We start from the raw sequence: 17,351 nt of genomic DNA, 5'->3' as shown, positions 1-17,351 counted from the left end.
AATCTGAGCTTAGTCTTATTGTTTCTCCTCTGTATGTGACTTCTTGTTTTTCACGAGCTGCTCTCAGGATTCTTTGTTTGTCTTTAATTTTGGTGAGTGTGAATATGATATGTCTTGGTGATTTTCTTTTGGGGTCTCTTCTATATGGGGTTCGTTGAGCTTCTTGGAGGAGGAGGGGTATACTTGAGAGACACTTTGAGAGTAGAATTGATAGGACTCAGCCATCTATTGGATGTGGGAGGAGGAAGGAGCAAAGGGTAATTCACATGTGAGAATGGTGCTTTTCCTAATCTGTCCCCAAGGGGCCTCCGGGTAGGAGTTTATCTGAAATACACTCAGAGCAGGGTACATTTCTGCTCTCGCCTCCATACCTTCCTCCCACCTAAACACCCATACTCCAAAGGGCCTTCCTGTCTCTGGGTCCTGGTCCTACTTCTCTCCATTTTTGTTCATCAAATACATGCAATTATCAAGCACCCTGTCTATGTCTGTATCAGGCACTGGGGTCTTGGAGATGAATATGTCTCAGTCTTTGACCTGGAGGAGCTCAAAGTCCATCAGGTGTTGCAGTACAGGGTAACCAGAGGCCCTGGAGGGGGCTGGGAGCACAGGGAAGAAGCTCCTCCTTCTTTGTTGACTGGCTCTTGCCATAGAATTGAGAGGTATAAGTTATGGTATACCTCTGTGAGGCCAGGATCAGTCTGCTCTCTGCCTCCTTGCTTGCTTCTGGCACAGCCCCCTGCTCTTGCTGACTTCTTCCTATTCCATTGAGGAACCTTCAGTGAGATCCCAGTTTTCTCTCTCATTCTCCTGGCCTGTTGAAGCCCCTTCCCTTCTGACTCAGATCTCACTTCCATCCACCTCTCCCTGTAAAAGGCCTCATCAGAAATAAATATTCACAATTGTCCATTAGCTGCACTATGCCTCCTCACTAGCAGAAATATACGCATGCAGCTGGTCACCCACCTAGAGAGTGATACATCATCAGGAACTCACATCACACAAACACAGATGCACACACAGCCACACACTGTCAGTTGCATATACTGTTGTTCACTAATAGAGTACGTGGCAAGTAACTCTCATCATATCCGTCTTGGTGCTAGGTTGTCTGGATGGGATTGATGGTCAGTGGCCTGAGTCTGTAATGTCTGGTGTCCACAGGAAGTCTCAGAAGTGGATCGTTGGAAACCAAGAGCACTGCAGGCCGAGCTAGCACTTTTCCCCCTGCGCCTGTCCCTGGGGAACCTGTGACTCCACCCAGCAAAGCTGGCCGGCGCAGCTTCTGGGATATGCTGGTAATGGGAGAAGTGGTGAAGTTGGCATCTACCTTCTTGCCTGCCTCCTAGCTCCCCTTTGCTCTCTCCCCGCTTCCCCCATTCCCTCCAGGCCTTGCCATGCTGTCCCTTAGACAGAACATGGCAGATTCTCTCTGATGGGGAGAGTGCTTCAGTTTACTAAGTGCATTCACTTCCATTTTTCTTGTCAAAGCCTGCAAGTAGGGCTTTGCCCAGTGAGGAAGATGAGGCTCAGGAAAGTTAAGTAACCTGCCCACAGCTGCTTGGTCAGCCTTCAGAAGCTAGGACCAAAACCCAGGCCTCCAGCCCTCCAAGCTCTTGTTGTTCCACGATGCCTCCATCGTCTACGCCTTTCCCCTTCCCAATAACCCCTTCTCATTCACTACATTGCCCCCAGAGTAAAACAGAATGTGGGGATTTGGGTTCCCCCAAAACAACTGACGACATTGTCCTGGATCGGCCAGAAGACACTCGGGGCCGGAGGCGTCACAAAACTGAGAATGTGCGGACTCCTGGAGGAAATGAGCGGGCACCAGGCCCAGATTCTGGAGCCCAGAGACAAAGGTGTGTGTGTGTATGGCCCTTGTGGTGGCCTGTATATACATCCATGTCGTGTGGATGTGCGGTTGCCTTACTCCTGCCGTGTCTTCAGACGCCGGATGACACAGCTAGAAGAGGGCGAGGTGGGGACCCTGCATCCTGTGTTTGCTCACGTCAGTCGGCGCTGGATGGAGTTTATGGTTCAGATTGGTGAGACCCCAGCCCCCCCCTCCCATCCCTCAACCCCTGCCCTGGCCTCCATCCCCCAGCCGCATAGTGAAATCTCTGCCTGCCTTCCAGGGTGTATCTCAGTGTCCAGGAGCTCCACCCACATGGTGTCCCGGTTCCTCCTTCCATCCATCCTGTCTGAGTTTACCACCTTGGTCACCTCAATGGCTGGAGACACCAGCGTCCGGGTCTTTGAGCTGCATTTGTGAGTTTGGGATTGCATGGGATTGAAGTGGACTTCCAGACTTCCTAAAACCTGGGCCTATAGGAAGCCAAACCCATGGAGGCTGAGCTAGGAGAGGTGGGGCTGGGGCTGGGGAGGGGAAGGCTGGGCCAGGGGATGGGGCCATGGATGGTCTGCTTTCTGTATGCCCTTCCCTGCCAGTAGGGGTTCAGAATCAGAGATCTTCAGTCCTTGTTCCCCTGGACAACTGGGCCCAGCTCCCCGTCCAGCAGCAGAGCGGCATCTGCTGCTTCTGGGAAGGAACTTCTTGCAGTGGAGGAGACCAATCCAGCAAGGTGAGGGCGTGACGTAGTGGAGGGTGGGTTCAGAGGGTTTGGTGGGGTGGTCTCTGACCCTGCAGGGGGTGGGTGGGATCTAGGAGGATCTGCCACCAGGCCCCCATTTTTCCCCTTCCCCACCCTGTAGCTGCCAAAGCCATGCAGCGCTTCGAACCAGGAGGCGATGGGAGCTCAGGGCGGAGTGCTCCCCGGCAGAGGCTCTTGCTGCTGGAGGTCGTAGACAAGAAGGTACTTGTGGGGCCAGGGGCTAGCAGGGAGAAGGGGCTCTGTGATCTCACTGACCCTGACCCCTAATCCCCAGCTACAGCTGCTGACCTACAACTGGGCTCCAGACCTAGGGGCGGCACTGGGCCGAGCGCTCGTTCACCTTGTGCAGTGGCAGAATGCTCGGGCCCATCTTATCTTCTGCCTACTCAGCCAGAAGCTTGGACTCTTCCACCATTATGGCCAGTTGGATTTCCCAGTGAGAGATGAAAAGGTGCCTGTTGCTCTGGCTCCCTTCTCTAGTTCTGGCTACTGAGGGGTCAGTTAAAGGAAGTACCAGCTTGGAAATGGGAGAGGGGACAGACTAAGGGCAGAGATAGTGGAGAGGGAGTCTAAGAGAGGAAGCCATGGGATGAGAGGGTCCAAGGGCAAAGGCTGTGGGGAACTCATTGTGAGGCATCATCTCTCTCAGGAGCCAAACCCATTCCTACTGCCGACCATGGAAGCAGAGACCCTTATCCGGAGTGCAAGTCCCCCACTGAGCCGTGAGCAGGGCCGGCTGAGTGGGTCCTCACGTGGTGGGGGCCCCCTTCCCCTGGATACATTCCCCTTCGATGAGGCCTTGAGGGATATCACGGCTGCCCGCCCCAGCTCCACACTCAGCCCTGTGCCCAGAGTCCCTGATCCCGTCACTTACCATGGGCAACAGTTCCTGGATATCAAGATGACAGAGCGCAGAGGTGGGGCACTGGGTTGGGCAGGGGGAGGGGGAATCTGTGGAGTCTGGGAGGGAAAGGGATGGCAGCTGCTGGGGCTACTACTGATGTCTCCAACCCCCCAGAGCTGGAGCGCCAGATGAAGATGGAGAACCTGTTTGTAACCTGGCAGCAGCGTTCTGCCCCAGCCAGCATGCCCATCAGTGTGAGTGATCTCGAGATATGACCCTGTCCCTCAGCCTACATGAGGATCCTGTGACCCTTCCTTGGCTACTGCTCTGGTGCTCACTGGTGCTCACTGCCCCATATCCCCAGGCAGGGGAGCTGGAGACCCTGAAGCAGTCATCCCGCCTGGTGCATTACTGTGCAACAGCCCTGCTCTTCGACCCAGCTGCCTGGCTGCATGGGCCCCCAGAGACTTCTGGGCACCCTGAGGGGCAGGTGAGGCCCAAGACTCCAGATTTCCCCATGGGATCTCCTGTGACCCCACAGTGACTTCTACTTCTCCACCCCCAGTGGGGTGGTTGACAGTGGGTAGAGTCTACCTTAATTTCCACTCCTACAGCGGCGCCATCGCCCTGAGTCGGGATCTGGGAGCCGAGAGGCACCCCCAGGCTGCGAATCCTGTGATGTGCCTCTGCCAGGAGCCCGTGAGGAGCCGTGGCTGAAGGAGCTGAGCTTGGCTTTCCTGCAGCAATATGTGCAGTATCTGCAGAGCATAGGCTTTGTGCTGGTGCCCCTGCGGCCCCCCTCACCTGCCCGCAGGTGAGACGGCCCCTCCTTCCCTTTCCTCATTTGTCCTTACTGCAGGTGAGGCCCCCACAGGCCCATCCTCTGTTCATACAAGTCCCTTTTGACAACTTGGGCCTCGTTCATCTCACCAGACTAGCACGCATACGTGAGGATCTTATACACTACCACGCAGCCCTCATGTGTGTCCTGCAAACCTCCGACATCTGTGGAGCTCACATCCACATATGTGCAGAGAACCGTGCACATTCTCACAGAGCCCATGTCCACTTACATCTTATATGTTAACTTGCTTTATATAACCACACACATGAATCTCTTACATGCTCCTAAGCTTTTGGACCTGGGCCTTAATGATTCCTGCCCTGATCATCCCACTGACCTTTCCTGAGATTGTGTATGGTTCTTGGCCCTAGGAAGTCCTTTTCTCACCAAGGACCGGTCCTTCTCCCCTCACTGCTTTGCCCTGTATAGGTCTTGGTCATGTTCACTCCCTCAGCTGGCTGTTCTCCACAGCTAGTTCTCAGCTGTAGGAGTCTCAGAGAGACTTGAGTTTACAGACTTTCCATTCAGCTATGTTCTTCCTAAAACTTTGAATTCCTTTTTAAAACAAAAGACACTGAGTTAAAAAATATGTTTCTAAAGCAAAATTTAAAAACACAGTTTAAGCTCTCCTTTCTTACTAATCTTTAACTGTCACCAATCACTGGTTAAATCTTAAACTGATTTCCTGCAGGGAGTAACTGGGACATGTCTTCTTGCCAGAGCCTTTGACCTCCAACAAGAGAGGTCTGGTGTTTATAGCTCCTCCCCCACTGGCCCTTCTGTTTTGTCCTTTTTCACAGTATCTTCCCTGCTTCTCTTTTCCCCTTACCTAAGAAATGCTGAAACTGCCATTCCCCAGTCAAAAGGGAACCACCTTTCCCTCTCATAGGAAGATGTCTCACTAGGGCATCGAGGATCTCCTTGAATTTTCCTAATTAAATCTTAGAAATACATCAGATCTCTACACCACCCCCGTATGGAGATGTCTCTGTCCCATTACAGGCATCTACCTAAATTCACAGCAGCCTCTCTTGCCCTAGCCTCATCCTCTCACTTGAGTGCGCAAGAAGATTGGCCTCTGCTTCCCACTGAGCACTGCTCTCACTCCCTTTTAGAGGAGCAGCTGCTGTGGAGAGAGCCCTGCCCCACAGTCTAACCTGGTTTCCAGCCCCAGCTTTGCCACTGGGACCCTGAGCAAGTCCTTCCCCTCTCTGGGCCTATTTCCTCTCCTGCAGAACGATTCCATGTAAAATGGATTCTGGGTCTGATGGTTGTATCCTTCACCCCACTGGCCTGCCTCATCATCTTGTTCCCCTTCCTTTTGTGTAGCGCTAGCCGGCTGCGGGCCATGGCTATCCTTGGAACAGAAGGCCGAGGCTCCTTCTCCTGCCCTAAAACCAAGACAGATGGGAGCCCCAAGGTAACTCACTGTCATATCACCTTCCCCCTTAGTGAAATCAGTGATGCCCCAAGACCCCAATGCCACTGACCCTTAATTATTTCCCCAAGGTCTGAGGTCAGTGACCCTGAGTGATGCTGGGGGATTGTTGATCCCAGAATGACATCATTAAAGTCAGTGGCCCAAAGGACCCCTGCCCTGCTGTCTTGAGGCTGTTGAGCCCCTACTCCTTGCCCCTGAGCCCCAGTGCCCCAGTTCTTTTTCCTTTCTCCAGAGCACTGGCTCTGCGGTCACCACCTACCACCTGCAGCGGGCACTGCCTGGTGGCATTATCCTCATGGAACTGGCCTTCCAGGTGAGCAGGAGGGAGCACTGAGTGGGGAAAGCCAGACCTGCCTGTCTCTTACCCTCCTGACCCCATCTTCACCCTCTCTCCAGGGCTGTTACTTCTGTGTCAAACAGTTTGCCCTGGAATGTTCCCGAATCCCCATGGGACAGGCTGTCAACTCTCAGGTATGTGGTGGGGAGGCTGTAGTGGGGACAGAAGACAGGAATATGGGATTGGGCAAGGCTCAGGCACAGTGTGGCCCCATGACCCATCTGGATGGCTAGTAAGAGTGATGCCATGGGCAGACTGGCCCAGTGATGGAGCTGGTGCTGTGGGCTACCTAGGTCAGTAGTCATTCTGGTGCCCTGACTGGATCAACCAACACTCTGACCCTGTGGGCAGTCCATAGCACTGGAGGCACAGAGCAGTCCAGCATAATGATTAGTCTGCCCTATGGTCATTCTGGCAATTACAACAGCCTGATGATGTGGTTGGTCTGTAATCATAGGTAGCCTGACAGGACATTTGAGCATAGTGGATAACCTGGCACATGGGAACGTTGGTGCTGACCTAATCTAGAGCTTGGGAAGCTTGGCATTGTTAGTGTAGTCACTGACAGAATGAGGACCAAAGTTCCCACCCACACAGGGTGTCTCTAGCACCTAGTCATTATTTATGTCCCTGTCAGTCTCCTCAAGGGCAGGACCTCTGTACCCGTGGGGGTTAGACACTCAGGAGTGCCTGCAGTAAGTCAGAGGATCCAGTGAGATCAGCAATCTCAAGCACTTTGTACTTTTGAGTTGGCTTTGCTTCTTTAGGTTGCCAAGAATGTCCTGCCAGGGCCTGCGCCTTCTTTGTGCCTCACAAATAGTTTCTGAGAGATCAAGATCTGACTGGGTCCAGTCAGTCATCCTCCAGTACAGACCCCTCTCCACTGGGTAGAGCTCTCCCATTTGGACAGTTCATATACAGCCCATGGGTGGTTGCCTTTGACTTGCGTGTATGGCTCCCTGGTCCAGTCATCACAAGATAATGTGACCCAAAGCATGGTGACTTGATGTTTAAGGCCACAGTGCTTGTAAGGAGCTATGGATGGGCAGGTACTCTCTCACACTTCCCTGGAATATTAGAGGGAAGGATCACCCTCCACTACTCTGTGAGCTTCCTGAAGTCCTTCTGCCCTCTGTGCTTACTGATCTTCATCCAGCTTGGCTCTCTCTCTCTGCCCCTACTTATCTACTCTCTAATCTTACTTAGATTCCTAAATTGTTTTATTGTTGCTATTGTTTATTAAGCAAATATATACTAAGCAGAGAGAAAAGATTTACTCCCACTGTACAGATAAGGAAACTGAGGTTCATAGAGGTTAAGTAATTTGTCCTGAGGCACACAGCTAATCAGTGGCAATATTGGGGTTGCAGTCTAAGTCTTTGTGGTTCTGAGACTCATCCTTGTTTATTTTAGTTTATCACACTGCCTCTAACTTTATGAAGACCTTGACGTTACTCCATGGTAGATGAGGAAACTGAAGCACAGAGATTGTGACTTACCCAAGATCACACAGCTAGTCTAACTCCTAGGCTATAGCTTCTTCTACAGCCATTTATCTCCCTTCCTAATAACTCCCTAGTGCCCCCAAGGGAGTGGTCAGGTAGATTCTGGCCATTCCAGCACCACAGACCCGGATGGTGACCTACATTCAGTAATGGTTTCAGTCAAGAGAAGCACTAGCTCCATGTCTCTGCCCTTCCATTCCCCTCCATCGATGATTCGTTCGCTCATTCACAAACAGAGGAGGGCCACCCTGGCCTGGTCTTGGCGGGAGGTTCCAGGTGAAGCTTTAAGAATGAGCTGGGAGCACTGAGTTTCCATATCTGGTGATGGAAAATTTGGCAGCAATTATTGGTGATGGTTGCAGAGCATGATTAATGTAATTGATATCACTAAATTGTACACGTGAAAAATGCTGAATGGGAAACAATAAACAATAAAAAGCAAACAAAAAAGAATTAAAAAAAAAAAAATGAGTCTAGGGTTCAGGGAGAGCAGCATTCCAGGCAAAGAGAACAACAGGTACAAAAATGTTGAGGGGAGAATATGTGACATACTTGGGGAGAGCAAGTACTTTGATGGGAAGATAAAGCTGGAGACATGGGAAGGGGCCAGGAAAAACTTTTCACTAGTACCCGATTACACACACACACACCCTGCCCCAGCACTTACCCTACTCTGCTACTTGATTTTCCATTAATGCCATCTTCTAACGTGCTACGTCATTTATTCATTGACTCCGTCTGGTGTTTCCTGTCTGTCTCCCCACTACTAGAATGTAAGCTCCTTGAGGGCAGGGACTTGATTCTGTTTATCAGTGTACCCCCAGCACTTAGAACAGTACCTGGTAGGTGCACAGCAGGCACTCAACGGGTGTTTTTTGCATCAATGAATCTATGCCAGACTCTAGTGGAATGAGATACAGAGTAAACATACTCGCTCAGTCTCTGCCCTCAAGACAGTCATAGTTTCATGTAAGCAGTTACAATACAGTATAAAAGAGGGAGAATATAATGAGGAAGGCTTCCCAGAAAACTACTCTGGCAGAGGAGGGGGTTCCACTGGGCTCACAGCAACAGGGTGAATCTGTTGAGCTTCTTCTTCCTGTGGAAGGAAGGGGGATGTTAGGCAGCCTGTGCCCTAAGTCAGTTCCCTGTTCCTGCTGCCACCTCTCCAGCTGTCGATGCTGTTCACGGAAGAGTGTGACAGGGTTCGTGACCTGATGCATGTGCACTCATTCAGCTATGACTTCCACCTGCGCCTCGTGCACCAACATGTTCTGGGCACCCACCTGGTCCTTCGGCACGGCTACCACCTCACCACCTTCCTGCGACACTTCCTGGCCCATCACCCTGATGGGCCCCACTTCGGCCGCAACCACATTTACCAAGGTCAGTGCCCAAGGGCAAGCCAGTGAGCCAGAAAAAGAACAGGTCACAGGTGTCTCCCAGCCATGGCCGGCAGGTGCACTTCCTGGGGCAAGACCTTAGTCTCTCCAACACCTGTTCTGTACTGTCAATTGCCTCATAGCACTTGTACCCTGTGCCCGTGTCTCTGGCTTTGTCTCTTAAGTTCTTCACAATCTGTTTCATGCACAGTGCGGCTCCTATGTCATACGCACCCTGCCCTATGTCTGTTCTGAGCCACTGTTCATCCATGTTCCACAGGAACTCAGGAGCTCCCCTGGAAAGCAGAACCAGTGTGCCTGCCAGTCAGAGCCTTAGCAACTCTCATCCCCCACCCTGCCACCACCCCTGGCCAGATCAGTGTGTCTGTCTCAGGCTCAGTGTCTCTTGTCTCCTATAACTTGCCCCTCAGGGACATTGGAGCTCCCCACCCCACTCATTGCTGCCCACCAGCTTTACAACTATGTGGCTGACCATGCCAGCTCCTACCACATGAAGCCATTGCGTATGGCCCGGCCAGGGGGCCCAGAACATAATGAATATGCCTTGGTGTCAGCATGGCACAGGTAAGGCTGGAAGGGGCACTCAGCATACACTCAGGCAGAGCTGAGGTCTGAGCTATACTTGCAGTTAGGAGACCCATGTTTTCTTGGGCAGAAGAGGTGGGACTGTTTCCTTGGAACGTCAGGGTTGACATCTCCCCCACGTCTCCCACCTCCACCACGCAGCTCTGGCTCCTACCTGGACTCTGAGGGACTTCGTCACCAGGATGACTTTGATGTGTCTCTGCTTGTCTGTCACTGTGCTGCACCCTTTGAGGAGCAAGGAGAGGCTGAGCGACATGTTCTGCGGTTAGCCAATCCCCTTCCTTGAACATGCTTATTACCCATCCCCCACCTCCCGCTCCCTGCTCTTGCCCTGTGTGTCTCCCACTGTGACCACCACACTCCTGTCCACCGCCCATACAGGCTGCAGTTCTTCGTGGTGCTCACCAGCCAACGAGAGCTGTTCCCCAGACTCACTGCTGACATGCGCCGGTTCCGGAAGCCACCCAGGCTGCCCCCTGAGCCAGAGATTCCAGGGAGCTCAGCTGGTAGCCCTGGGGAGACCTCAGGGGTTGGTTTGGCCCCTGGACCAGCTCCCCTGTTCCCACCACTGGCTGCAGAGGTGGGTGTCGCACGGGCGCGGCTGGCTCAGCTGGTACGGCTGGCTGGAGGGCACTGCCGTCGGGACACGCTCTGGAAGCGCCTCTTCTTGCTGGAGCCACCAGGACCTGATCGGCTGCGGCTAGGGGGGCGCCTGGCTCTGGCAGAGCTGGAGGAGCTCCTAGGAGCAGTCCATGCCAAATCCATTGGGGACATCGACCCGCAGCTGGTAAGGGGCTGGGGGCTCCAGATGGAACTGGGATGGTTGTTGAGAAGGTTGCTGGGAATTTCAGAGGCAGCCAGGGTGGAAGGTGTAGGGGTCTCAGAGGTGGTTCTGGGATAGCAGATCCAGGCCTATGGACCCTCTCGTAGGATTGCTTCCTGTCCATGACAGTCTCCTGGTACCAGAGCCTGATCAAGGTTCTCCTAAGCCGCTTCCCCCAGAGCTGTCGCCATTTCCAGAGCCCAGACTTGGGAACTCAGTACCTGGTAAGTCCCCCTGACCCCCTCTGAAAGGGGAGACATGGCAGAAATCCTCATCAGACAGAAGCCAGATGTCCCCTCAAGGATCCCCAGCCTGACCAAACAAGCTCTGTTCTAGAGGGGGCCTGGATGGAACAGGGCTACACGGATACATGTAAAAACCTTTCCAGCCCTGAGCAGCAGATGTGACTCACTGAGCTTTGGGGTGTTTAAGAGAATGACTTACAGCCCTGCCCTCAAAGGCTAACCCAAAACAAAGACTGGCTAGAGATCCTGAGGGTTACAGCCTGGAACCAGAGGAGCACTCAGAACCCATCTGCGGATGGTCTTGGAGACTGCAGTTCCAGAAAGGACCTTTGGGCTTTAAAGCTTTCTTACCCAAAGTGTGTTCCTCACACAGCAGCATCAGCATCATGTGGGAGCTTGCTGAAATGCAGAATCTCAGGCCACACTCCAGACCTACTGAGTCAGAATCTGCATTTTAGCAAGACCCTCAGATGATCTGTAGGCACACTGAAGTTCGAGAAACACTGTCCGAAGAGCAGGTAGTGAGAAAAGAGGTATGGTGGGCACAAGCACAGGGAGTTACAGAGACTAAAAGAGATGGGCCCAGTGAGAGCCGTGGTCTAGGAGAGGAAGCTTGCCGAGAGAAGACTTAGACCGAGAAAGGAGTTGGGTCATGGTAAGGAGTCCTGTGACATAAGTGTTTGTGGGGAAGGTTACTTTCGGGGTCGTCCAGAGAGGCTGAGATCAGTTAGGGGGTGGCTGCAGTGATGCAGGTGGGTATGAGCAGATGGGGCTGATCCTGTGGGTGGGAACACTGAGCAGGAATGGGTTTTGGGGGGATAGGTGATGAGTTCAGCTTGAGGCAAGTTGAGTCTGAGGGCCCTGAGGACCTTCCGGGACTGCTGTCTAGAAGGTATATATGGACATTGGGAATAGGCACTCAGAGAGAGATCTAGGCAGCATCTCTGTGAACAGGTGGTAATTGAAGCCTTGGGAGTGGAAGAAATTGCCCAGGGAGAGAGAGCAAAGCTGAGCATTAGGGAACAGACAGACATAAAGGGACAGTCCCAGGAGAGGTCAGAGAGATGAGAGACCCAAGACAGTACAGGAGGCAAAGAGAGGCTGTGTCAAGGGCAGAGAACTCCCATCCACTCGCTGGCTTCAGTGTGCCAGGCTTAGTGCAGGGCCTCAAGATGGACGACCTCAGTAATCTTCCAATCAAGTGTGATCCCCTCGTTCTGATGAGGCTCAGACAGGCTGTCTGGGAAGCTAACGAGGATGAAGACTGAGATGTTCAATTTGGAGACAAGGTCCTGAGTGGCCTGGGAGTGCGGGTGGGGTCAGGTGTGACATGGAAGCAGACATTTAGACAGGCCCCCACTTCCAGGATACCCTAAAGGGTCTGTGCCTCCTAGGGTGGGACAAACCTCACTCTCCGTCTCATTTTGTCTTTCACTGTAGGTTGTGCTGAATCAGAAGTTCACTGACTGTTTTGTGCTAGTGTTTCTGGATTCCCACTTGGGAAAGACGGTGAGAACAAGGGGTAGGGGGCTTTGTATCAGCTCAGTGTGAGGCTGTACCCCACCTGCTCTACCCCAGAGCCTGCTGAGCCCTGCTCCCTGTCCCGACCCATGCTCTCCTCTCACCGCTACACCCCTAACTGTGTTCCCCACAGTCTCTGACGGTGGTTTTCCGAGAGCCTTTCCCAGTACAGCCCCAGGACAGCGAGAGCCCCCCTGCCCAGCTGGTGTCCACCTACCACCACCTGGAATCTGTCATCAACACAGCTTGTTTCACCCTCTGGACCCGCCTCCTCTGAAGGAGTGGGCCACTGAATGCCCTTGTTCCTCTCATCATGGTCTATCAGATTGCGCACCTGAGGCGGGACTGAGCAGCCCTGCTCTGGGCCCCACAACAAGCCCAAACACGGAGTGACACCAAAGGCTTTGCAAATATGTCTCGAGGATCTGCTGCCCCAGCCCAGAAGCAGAGGCTGCTCTTCCCAAACACTCACAGCCACTGACCAGTCCAGGGCTCCAGGGGGTCAGGTAAACTTCAGGTGCCCATCTCCTCTCTGGCCCCTAGGCCCTTCCAGAAAGGGGCTCCTCCTTCCTGCCCACCTGGTGGAGTCCCAGGAATTCTTCACACCAGATGGCAAGCACTCAACCTGAATCCTGCCTCCAAGTCTTGGATTGCTCTTTCTCCCCCACCCCCAGCCCTCTGGTCTTTATTTCCCACTTGGATATCACTGTTGGACATTGCTGTTATGCAGAGACACCTAGGTTCCGGTCCCAGCTCTGCCTTTGAGTGCCTGTGACCATGGGCAAGTCCCTTTGCTCTCAGACCTTTGGTTTCTCATCTGTAAATGAGGAGGTAGGCTCAGAAGCTCTCCCATCTCTACAGCAACACTGGCACAGACTGGCAGAGTTGAGCATGAGCTGTATGTCCCTTCTTGTCAGGAGGGAAACAGCCCAGAGAAACTGAAGGGTTAGACACTGTGTGTCCCCACCCTCCCACCCCTAAATACATACACATATGACAATGTTCAGCAGGTTGTCTTTAATTTAGAGAAGGAGACACAGGATGCTCACTGTCCCAGAGGCTTGTGGGTGGTGTGCAGGACCTCACTGGCCAGTCTGTGGGCAGCCCTGCCTGTCCCAGTACGAACGTAGCCACCTCAAGCCCTCTATGGTGTCTCCTGAGGGGATAGGGAGGCAGCAGCATCTCAACCCAGGAGGAGAAAAACAGCCTCTATCCAAATAAATGCCTCTTTAGTGCTCCCTTCCCCAGGGCCAAGCCTGGAGCCTCATGCCACCCCTCACCTGACCGACCCCTCACCTTGGGGCCGGTACTCGCAGCCCACAAAGCCTTTGTAGCCTTCATCTTCCAGCAGCTGGAATAGATAGGGGAAGTTCAGCTCTCCAGGGCTGTCAGGTTCCCCCCGGCCTGGGACCTGTGCCACCTGTACATGTCCTGGGACAGATACGGGCAGATGTGAGCCCAGGCCTCCTGCTGTGGCCTGAGGAACATGTGGGGGGTTGAACGTATGAGAGGGCATAGGATGCAGCACAGCAGATGAGGAAGAATCAAAGAAAGGGAACCCTCTTACCAACAATGGGCAGGAACTCCCGGATGTTTCCTGTCAGGTTCCCATCCATGATCTGCCAGTGGAATATGTCCTGGGAAGAAAAGACTATAGTGAGAGACCCCTCATGCCCCCACTGTTCTTTAACACTAGATTTGGAAAATACAGGCCCTCTGAGAAGCATTCCCTTTCTTCCACTTACCATTTGTAACTGGAGGTTTGGTCTTCCAACCTTCTGTAAGATGGCTGCCACTGGGGGAGAGAGGAAGAGGAGGCCATGAGACCCAGGAGAGCACAGGAATCAAAGGGGACAGGAGGTGGCACAGGGCTGGGGGTCCTACCCTGCTGGGGGGTGTCCAGGAAGTACCGGGGGTCAGTGATGCGAGTGTTAATGGGCTCCAGCAGTCCCACGAGGTTCTCCTAGCACCATGTTGGATGCCGTGAATAAAGCTCCTCCTCACCAGGTTTTCCTCTCCTTAGTCACTGGTCAGGGCCCTCAACTGTCCCTCTCACCCGGACCAATGACCAACCTTTTGCCTCATCTGCTCGCTCCACTGTGAACCTCCCTACACACATCCAGACACAGATTTATGCAAGTTTATGTATGTTTTCACCTGAGCCAAAACCCCAGCTGCGTGCCTCAGGTTCTCCAGAAAAACTCTCTCCATCTCACCCCTGACAGATGCTCGATCAACACCCAGGGGTACACGGCCAGCCATCAGGTGAATCCTGTGGGGAAGATGGGACTGGAGGGGCTGTGGGGTCCATACTGAAACAGAGGCCTTCACTCCCTTGGCTCCCATGTGCACCCTTCTGGGGCACCCTGCCTGTGCCAGCTGCACTTATCTCCCCAGGGCTTCAGTCCATACGTCACGCAGCATCCCAGTGCCCTCAGACACCTGTGTCAGCCTAAGCCAAGCCTTTCCCAGATGACTTCTGAGGATCAACCATCTGGCTCTGGATCTGTCCCTCTTTCCTCAGAGCCCTCAGTCTATCACTTAGCCCCTCCTCCTGTCCTTTCAACCTCGCTTTATCTCTGCCTGCCCCTTCTCCGCCTATAAACATACTCAAGTTTCACTTTGAAAAAATTTTGACCCTTACCCTTCTCAGGTATTCCCTGCTGCCTGTCTACTTCCTTGCCTGTTTCTTAGCCCCTTCCAATCTGTCCTCTACCCCCACCACTCACCAGTAATGACCTCCTTGTGGCTGATTCCTTGATAGCCCACTAAGCCTCTGCAGGATTTGACATGTATTTGATCACCCCGCTTTGAACCTTCCTCCTCCACCCATCACCACCTGATCTTTCTCAGCCACATCCAAACTTCATGCAGGTATATTCCAGGCCCTCCCAGCCCCAACAGGCTACATCTCCAGCCTCAAGAACTAGCTGCTGAATACACCTGAAGTTGGTGAACACACGAAGCTGCCTCTTGCCCCTGGCCATTGCACCTTCAGCCTAGAATGCTCCTTACCTCCCGCCCATCAAGCAAACACCCACTCCTTCAAGACCCAATGCTAGCATCACTGCTTGTTAGAAGCTTTCTCTGACCCCAGCCAGCCAGGGTTAGGTGCCTACTCTGCTCCCATGGACTCTTGAAGTGGCATCGTCCCAGATCACTCAGTATATTTATTTTGCCATCTCCCTAATCAAACTGGACTCTCACCATGGGATGGGCATGAGTGGGCCGCCAAATAAAAGAAAACGACATACGACGGAAAAATGCAAGAAGCAATTTTAAAAGGGCCAGGACTGGAGGCGAGGAGGGGTGGTGTGCTCACTCCTAAGCCTCTCAGGCGTGGCGGTCTCTGCTCCTGACCCCCAACCTGCAGCCGGGTCATGGGTCATAGAGAAGGAGGAGACAAGGCAAGATTGGGGAGGAGGAAAGGGGAGGGTACCTGGGGCAGCCCACAGCCTTGGCATAGAGCACAGCCTGTTCCAGCCCTTCTCGGAAGGCCGCCTGCCTCCCGGGTACGGCCCCCAGCCCCATTTCCCCTTTCTCTGGGTCTCCTGTGGAGAGAACGAGCCTCAGCCCCCGGCTTGGGCACGCTGCCCTTGCCCCAGCCCGCCCGGGCCCACCGGCGCACCCGGGGGCGTGTTGATCAGCACCAGCCGCAGTCCCGCCTCCCGCGCGGCGCGCGCCAGCGCCTCCGGAGGCTCCGCGTACGGAAAGGCCACTTCGGCGGCCTCGAAGCCCGCGCTGCCCGCGGCCCTAAACCGCGCGGTGAGGCCGGGGAGCTCGGGGAACAACCACGACAGATTCGCCGAGAAACGAAGCGGAGCCATGGCCCGGCCGGGAGGACAGGCGTGGGGACAGAGTCCGGGCTCCGCGCGGGGCGGGGTCGAGTCCTGGCCGACCGGAAAGCGGAAGGCGGGGGGCGCGCCAACGAGAGCGCTGCAGCGCTGCGGGAGCCCTGACGGACCCGGCGCGGCGAGCCCAGAGGGAAGCCCTGAGGGAAGCCCTGAGGGACGTGGCCCGCGAGCCGACTGGACGGGGGCGCTGCGAACGGGGGAAAGGAGCTGGGGCCCGGAGGAAACCGGGCGAGAGCTTTCTCTGCTGGATTTCAGCATCAACGTTTGTTACTTCTGGGTTAGGAAAGTAATGTGTTGTAAAAACCTAGGTCAGTCCAGAAACGTGAATTTCGTTCAAGACAGGGGACTAGGAAGGGCGAGTAAAGGCGAAAGGACCCGAGCATGAGCGAGAGGGGTAGTCCCGGAAGGAGAAGGGCCTGGGGCCCGAGGAGCAGGTTGGGGAGGCTGGTGCGCCCTCTTGTCGGAGGAGGAGACGCAGGGAGAACTGACCTGGCCCCGAGGACCCCGTAAAAATTAAGGACTGTGGTCTTTAACAATTAATATTTAGTATTTTTCCTAATTATAAAAATCGTGTCTGCTCATTATGAAACGTTTCAAAGCAGTATGACTGAATAAAGAACAAAACTAAAACCACCAGTTATCGCACCACTAACTTGTTAACTTTCCCTGACAGATTTAAAAACCACGATTACACAATTCTGGTAATTCTGTATATGTAGTTTTATATTTTTCCCACCTATTATTATTTATTTTGTGAGCATTTCCCCATGTTCTTCAGTATTCTTCAAAGTCATTGCATTCACCCACTGCTCATTGTTCCACCGCATAAACCCTTTGCCGTCCACTCGATTCCAAAAATCGGGCCTTAGAAAACCTATGGAGCACAATTTTATTCTGACACATGGGATTGTCGTGAGTCAGGGTGATTCGATGGCAGCTGATTTCTCACAAAAACCGAACAAACCGACAGGGCAAATTCCTAGGGGTGGAATTACATGGTCAAAAGATAGGAGCATTTGACTATGCCAAATTGCTTTCCAAAAATGTTTTAGCAGTTTATACTCCAACAATATACATGAATAGAAATCATCTTGACTTTCCGTGTGCCTTTGACAAAGGGAAGCTCAAATGCAATGCTGGGAACTCTCAGCTTCCACTGTTTGTTCTGTCTCTACTCCCCTCCATCCCAAATCAGACCCGCTCAGGCACCTGGGCTCCAGGCTGATCCCCCTAGTTAGTCTAAGTGCTACCAGGTTACATTTCTTCGGCTCTGCCTCCAAGAGCAGATTGCCACCAGCTAGTACTGATCAACTGATTTCTTGCTCATTTGCAGC

At 53.4% G+C, this 17,351-nt stretch overlaps 2 protein-coding genes across 3 annotated transcripts in view; one reads left to right on the top strand and one right to left on the bottom strand.

Annotated features, from left to right (window-relative positions):
* SZT2 (SZT2 subunit of KICSTOR complex) overlaps window positions 1-13,064 on the top strand; it is a 31,781-nt gene extending 18,717 nt beyond the window's left edge. Inside the window, exons 40-60 of the mRNA XM_023727138.1 lie at window positions 1,165-1,298; window positions 1,696-1,862; window positions 1,951-2,048; window positions 2,139-2,271; window positions 2,455-2,585; window positions 2,716-2,816; window positions 2,890-3,066; window positions 3,265-3,532; window positions 3,634-3,713; window positions 3,824-3,949; window positions 4,074-4,273; window positions 5,633-5,723; window positions 5,977-6,057; window positions 6,141-6,215; window positions 8,759-8,972; window positions 9,400-9,553; window positions 9,716-9,838; window positions 9,956-10,361; window positions 10,505-10,621; window positions 12,083-12,151; window positions 12,297-13,064. Of these exons, the coding sequence (XP_023582906.1) occupies window positions 1,165-1,298; window positions 1,696-1,862; window positions 1,951-2,048; window positions 2,139-2,271; window positions 2,455-2,585; window positions 2,716-2,816; window positions 2,890-3,066; window positions 3,265-3,532; window positions 3,634-3,713; window positions 3,824-3,949; window positions 4,074-4,273; window positions 5,633-5,723; window positions 5,977-6,057; window positions 6,141-6,215; window positions 8,759-8,972; window positions 9,400-9,553; window positions 9,716-9,838; window positions 9,956-10,361; window positions 10,505-10,621; window positions 12,083-12,151; window positions 12,297-12,440 (3,089 nt within the window). The 3' untranslated portion in view covers window positions 12,441-13,064. The remainder of the gene's footprint in view (window positions 1-1,164; window positions 1,299-1,695; window positions 1,863-1,950; window positions 2,049-2,138; window positions 2,272-2,454; window positions 2,586-2,715; window positions 2,817-2,889; window positions 3,067-3,264; window positions 3,533-3,633; window positions 3,714-3,823; window positions 3,950-4,073; window positions 4,274-5,632; window positions 5,724-5,976; window positions 6,058-6,140; window positions 6,216-8,758; window positions 8,973-9,399; window positions 9,554-9,715; window positions 9,839-9,955; window positions 10,362-10,504; window positions 10,622-12,082; window positions 12,152-12,296) is intronic.
* A 101-nt stretch (window positions 13,065-13,165) lies between these two features.
* Window positions 13,166-15,990, bottom strand: HYI (hydroxypyruvate isomerase (putative)). 2 transcript variants are annotated; one of them, XM_004371850.1, is made up of 8 exons: window positions 15,792-15,990; window positions 15,603-15,714; window positions 14,321-14,435; window positions 14,048-14,126; window positions 13,909-13,958; window positions 13,731-13,800; window positions 13,478-13,594; window positions 13,166-13,319 (listed from the first exon to the last, which is right to left on the bottom strand). In XM_004371850.1, coding segments are annotated over exons 1-8 (744 nt in total). In that variant the 3' UTR covers window positions 13,166-13,317. The 2 variants fall into 2 exon arrangements, with proteins under 2 accessions (XP_004371907.1, XP_004371906.1); XM_004371849.3 differs by having other exon boundaries at window positions 13,214-13,319; window positions 13,460-13,594.
* Window positions 15,991-17,351: the final 1,361 nt, after the last annotated feature.

This window comes from Trichechus manatus, unplaced genomic scaffold, assembly GCF_000243295.1.
Source record: "Trichechus manatus latirostris isolate Lorelei unplaced genomic scaffold, TriManLat1.0 scaffold00015, whole genome shotgun sequence".
Classification (NCBI taxonomy): domain Eukaryota; kingdom Metazoa; phylum Chordata; class Mammalia; order Sirenia; family Trichechidae; genus Trichechus; species Trichechus manatus.
The sequence above is the reverse complement of the archived record's forward strand: the minus strand, read 5'-3'. Positions and strand labels throughout refer to the sequence as shown.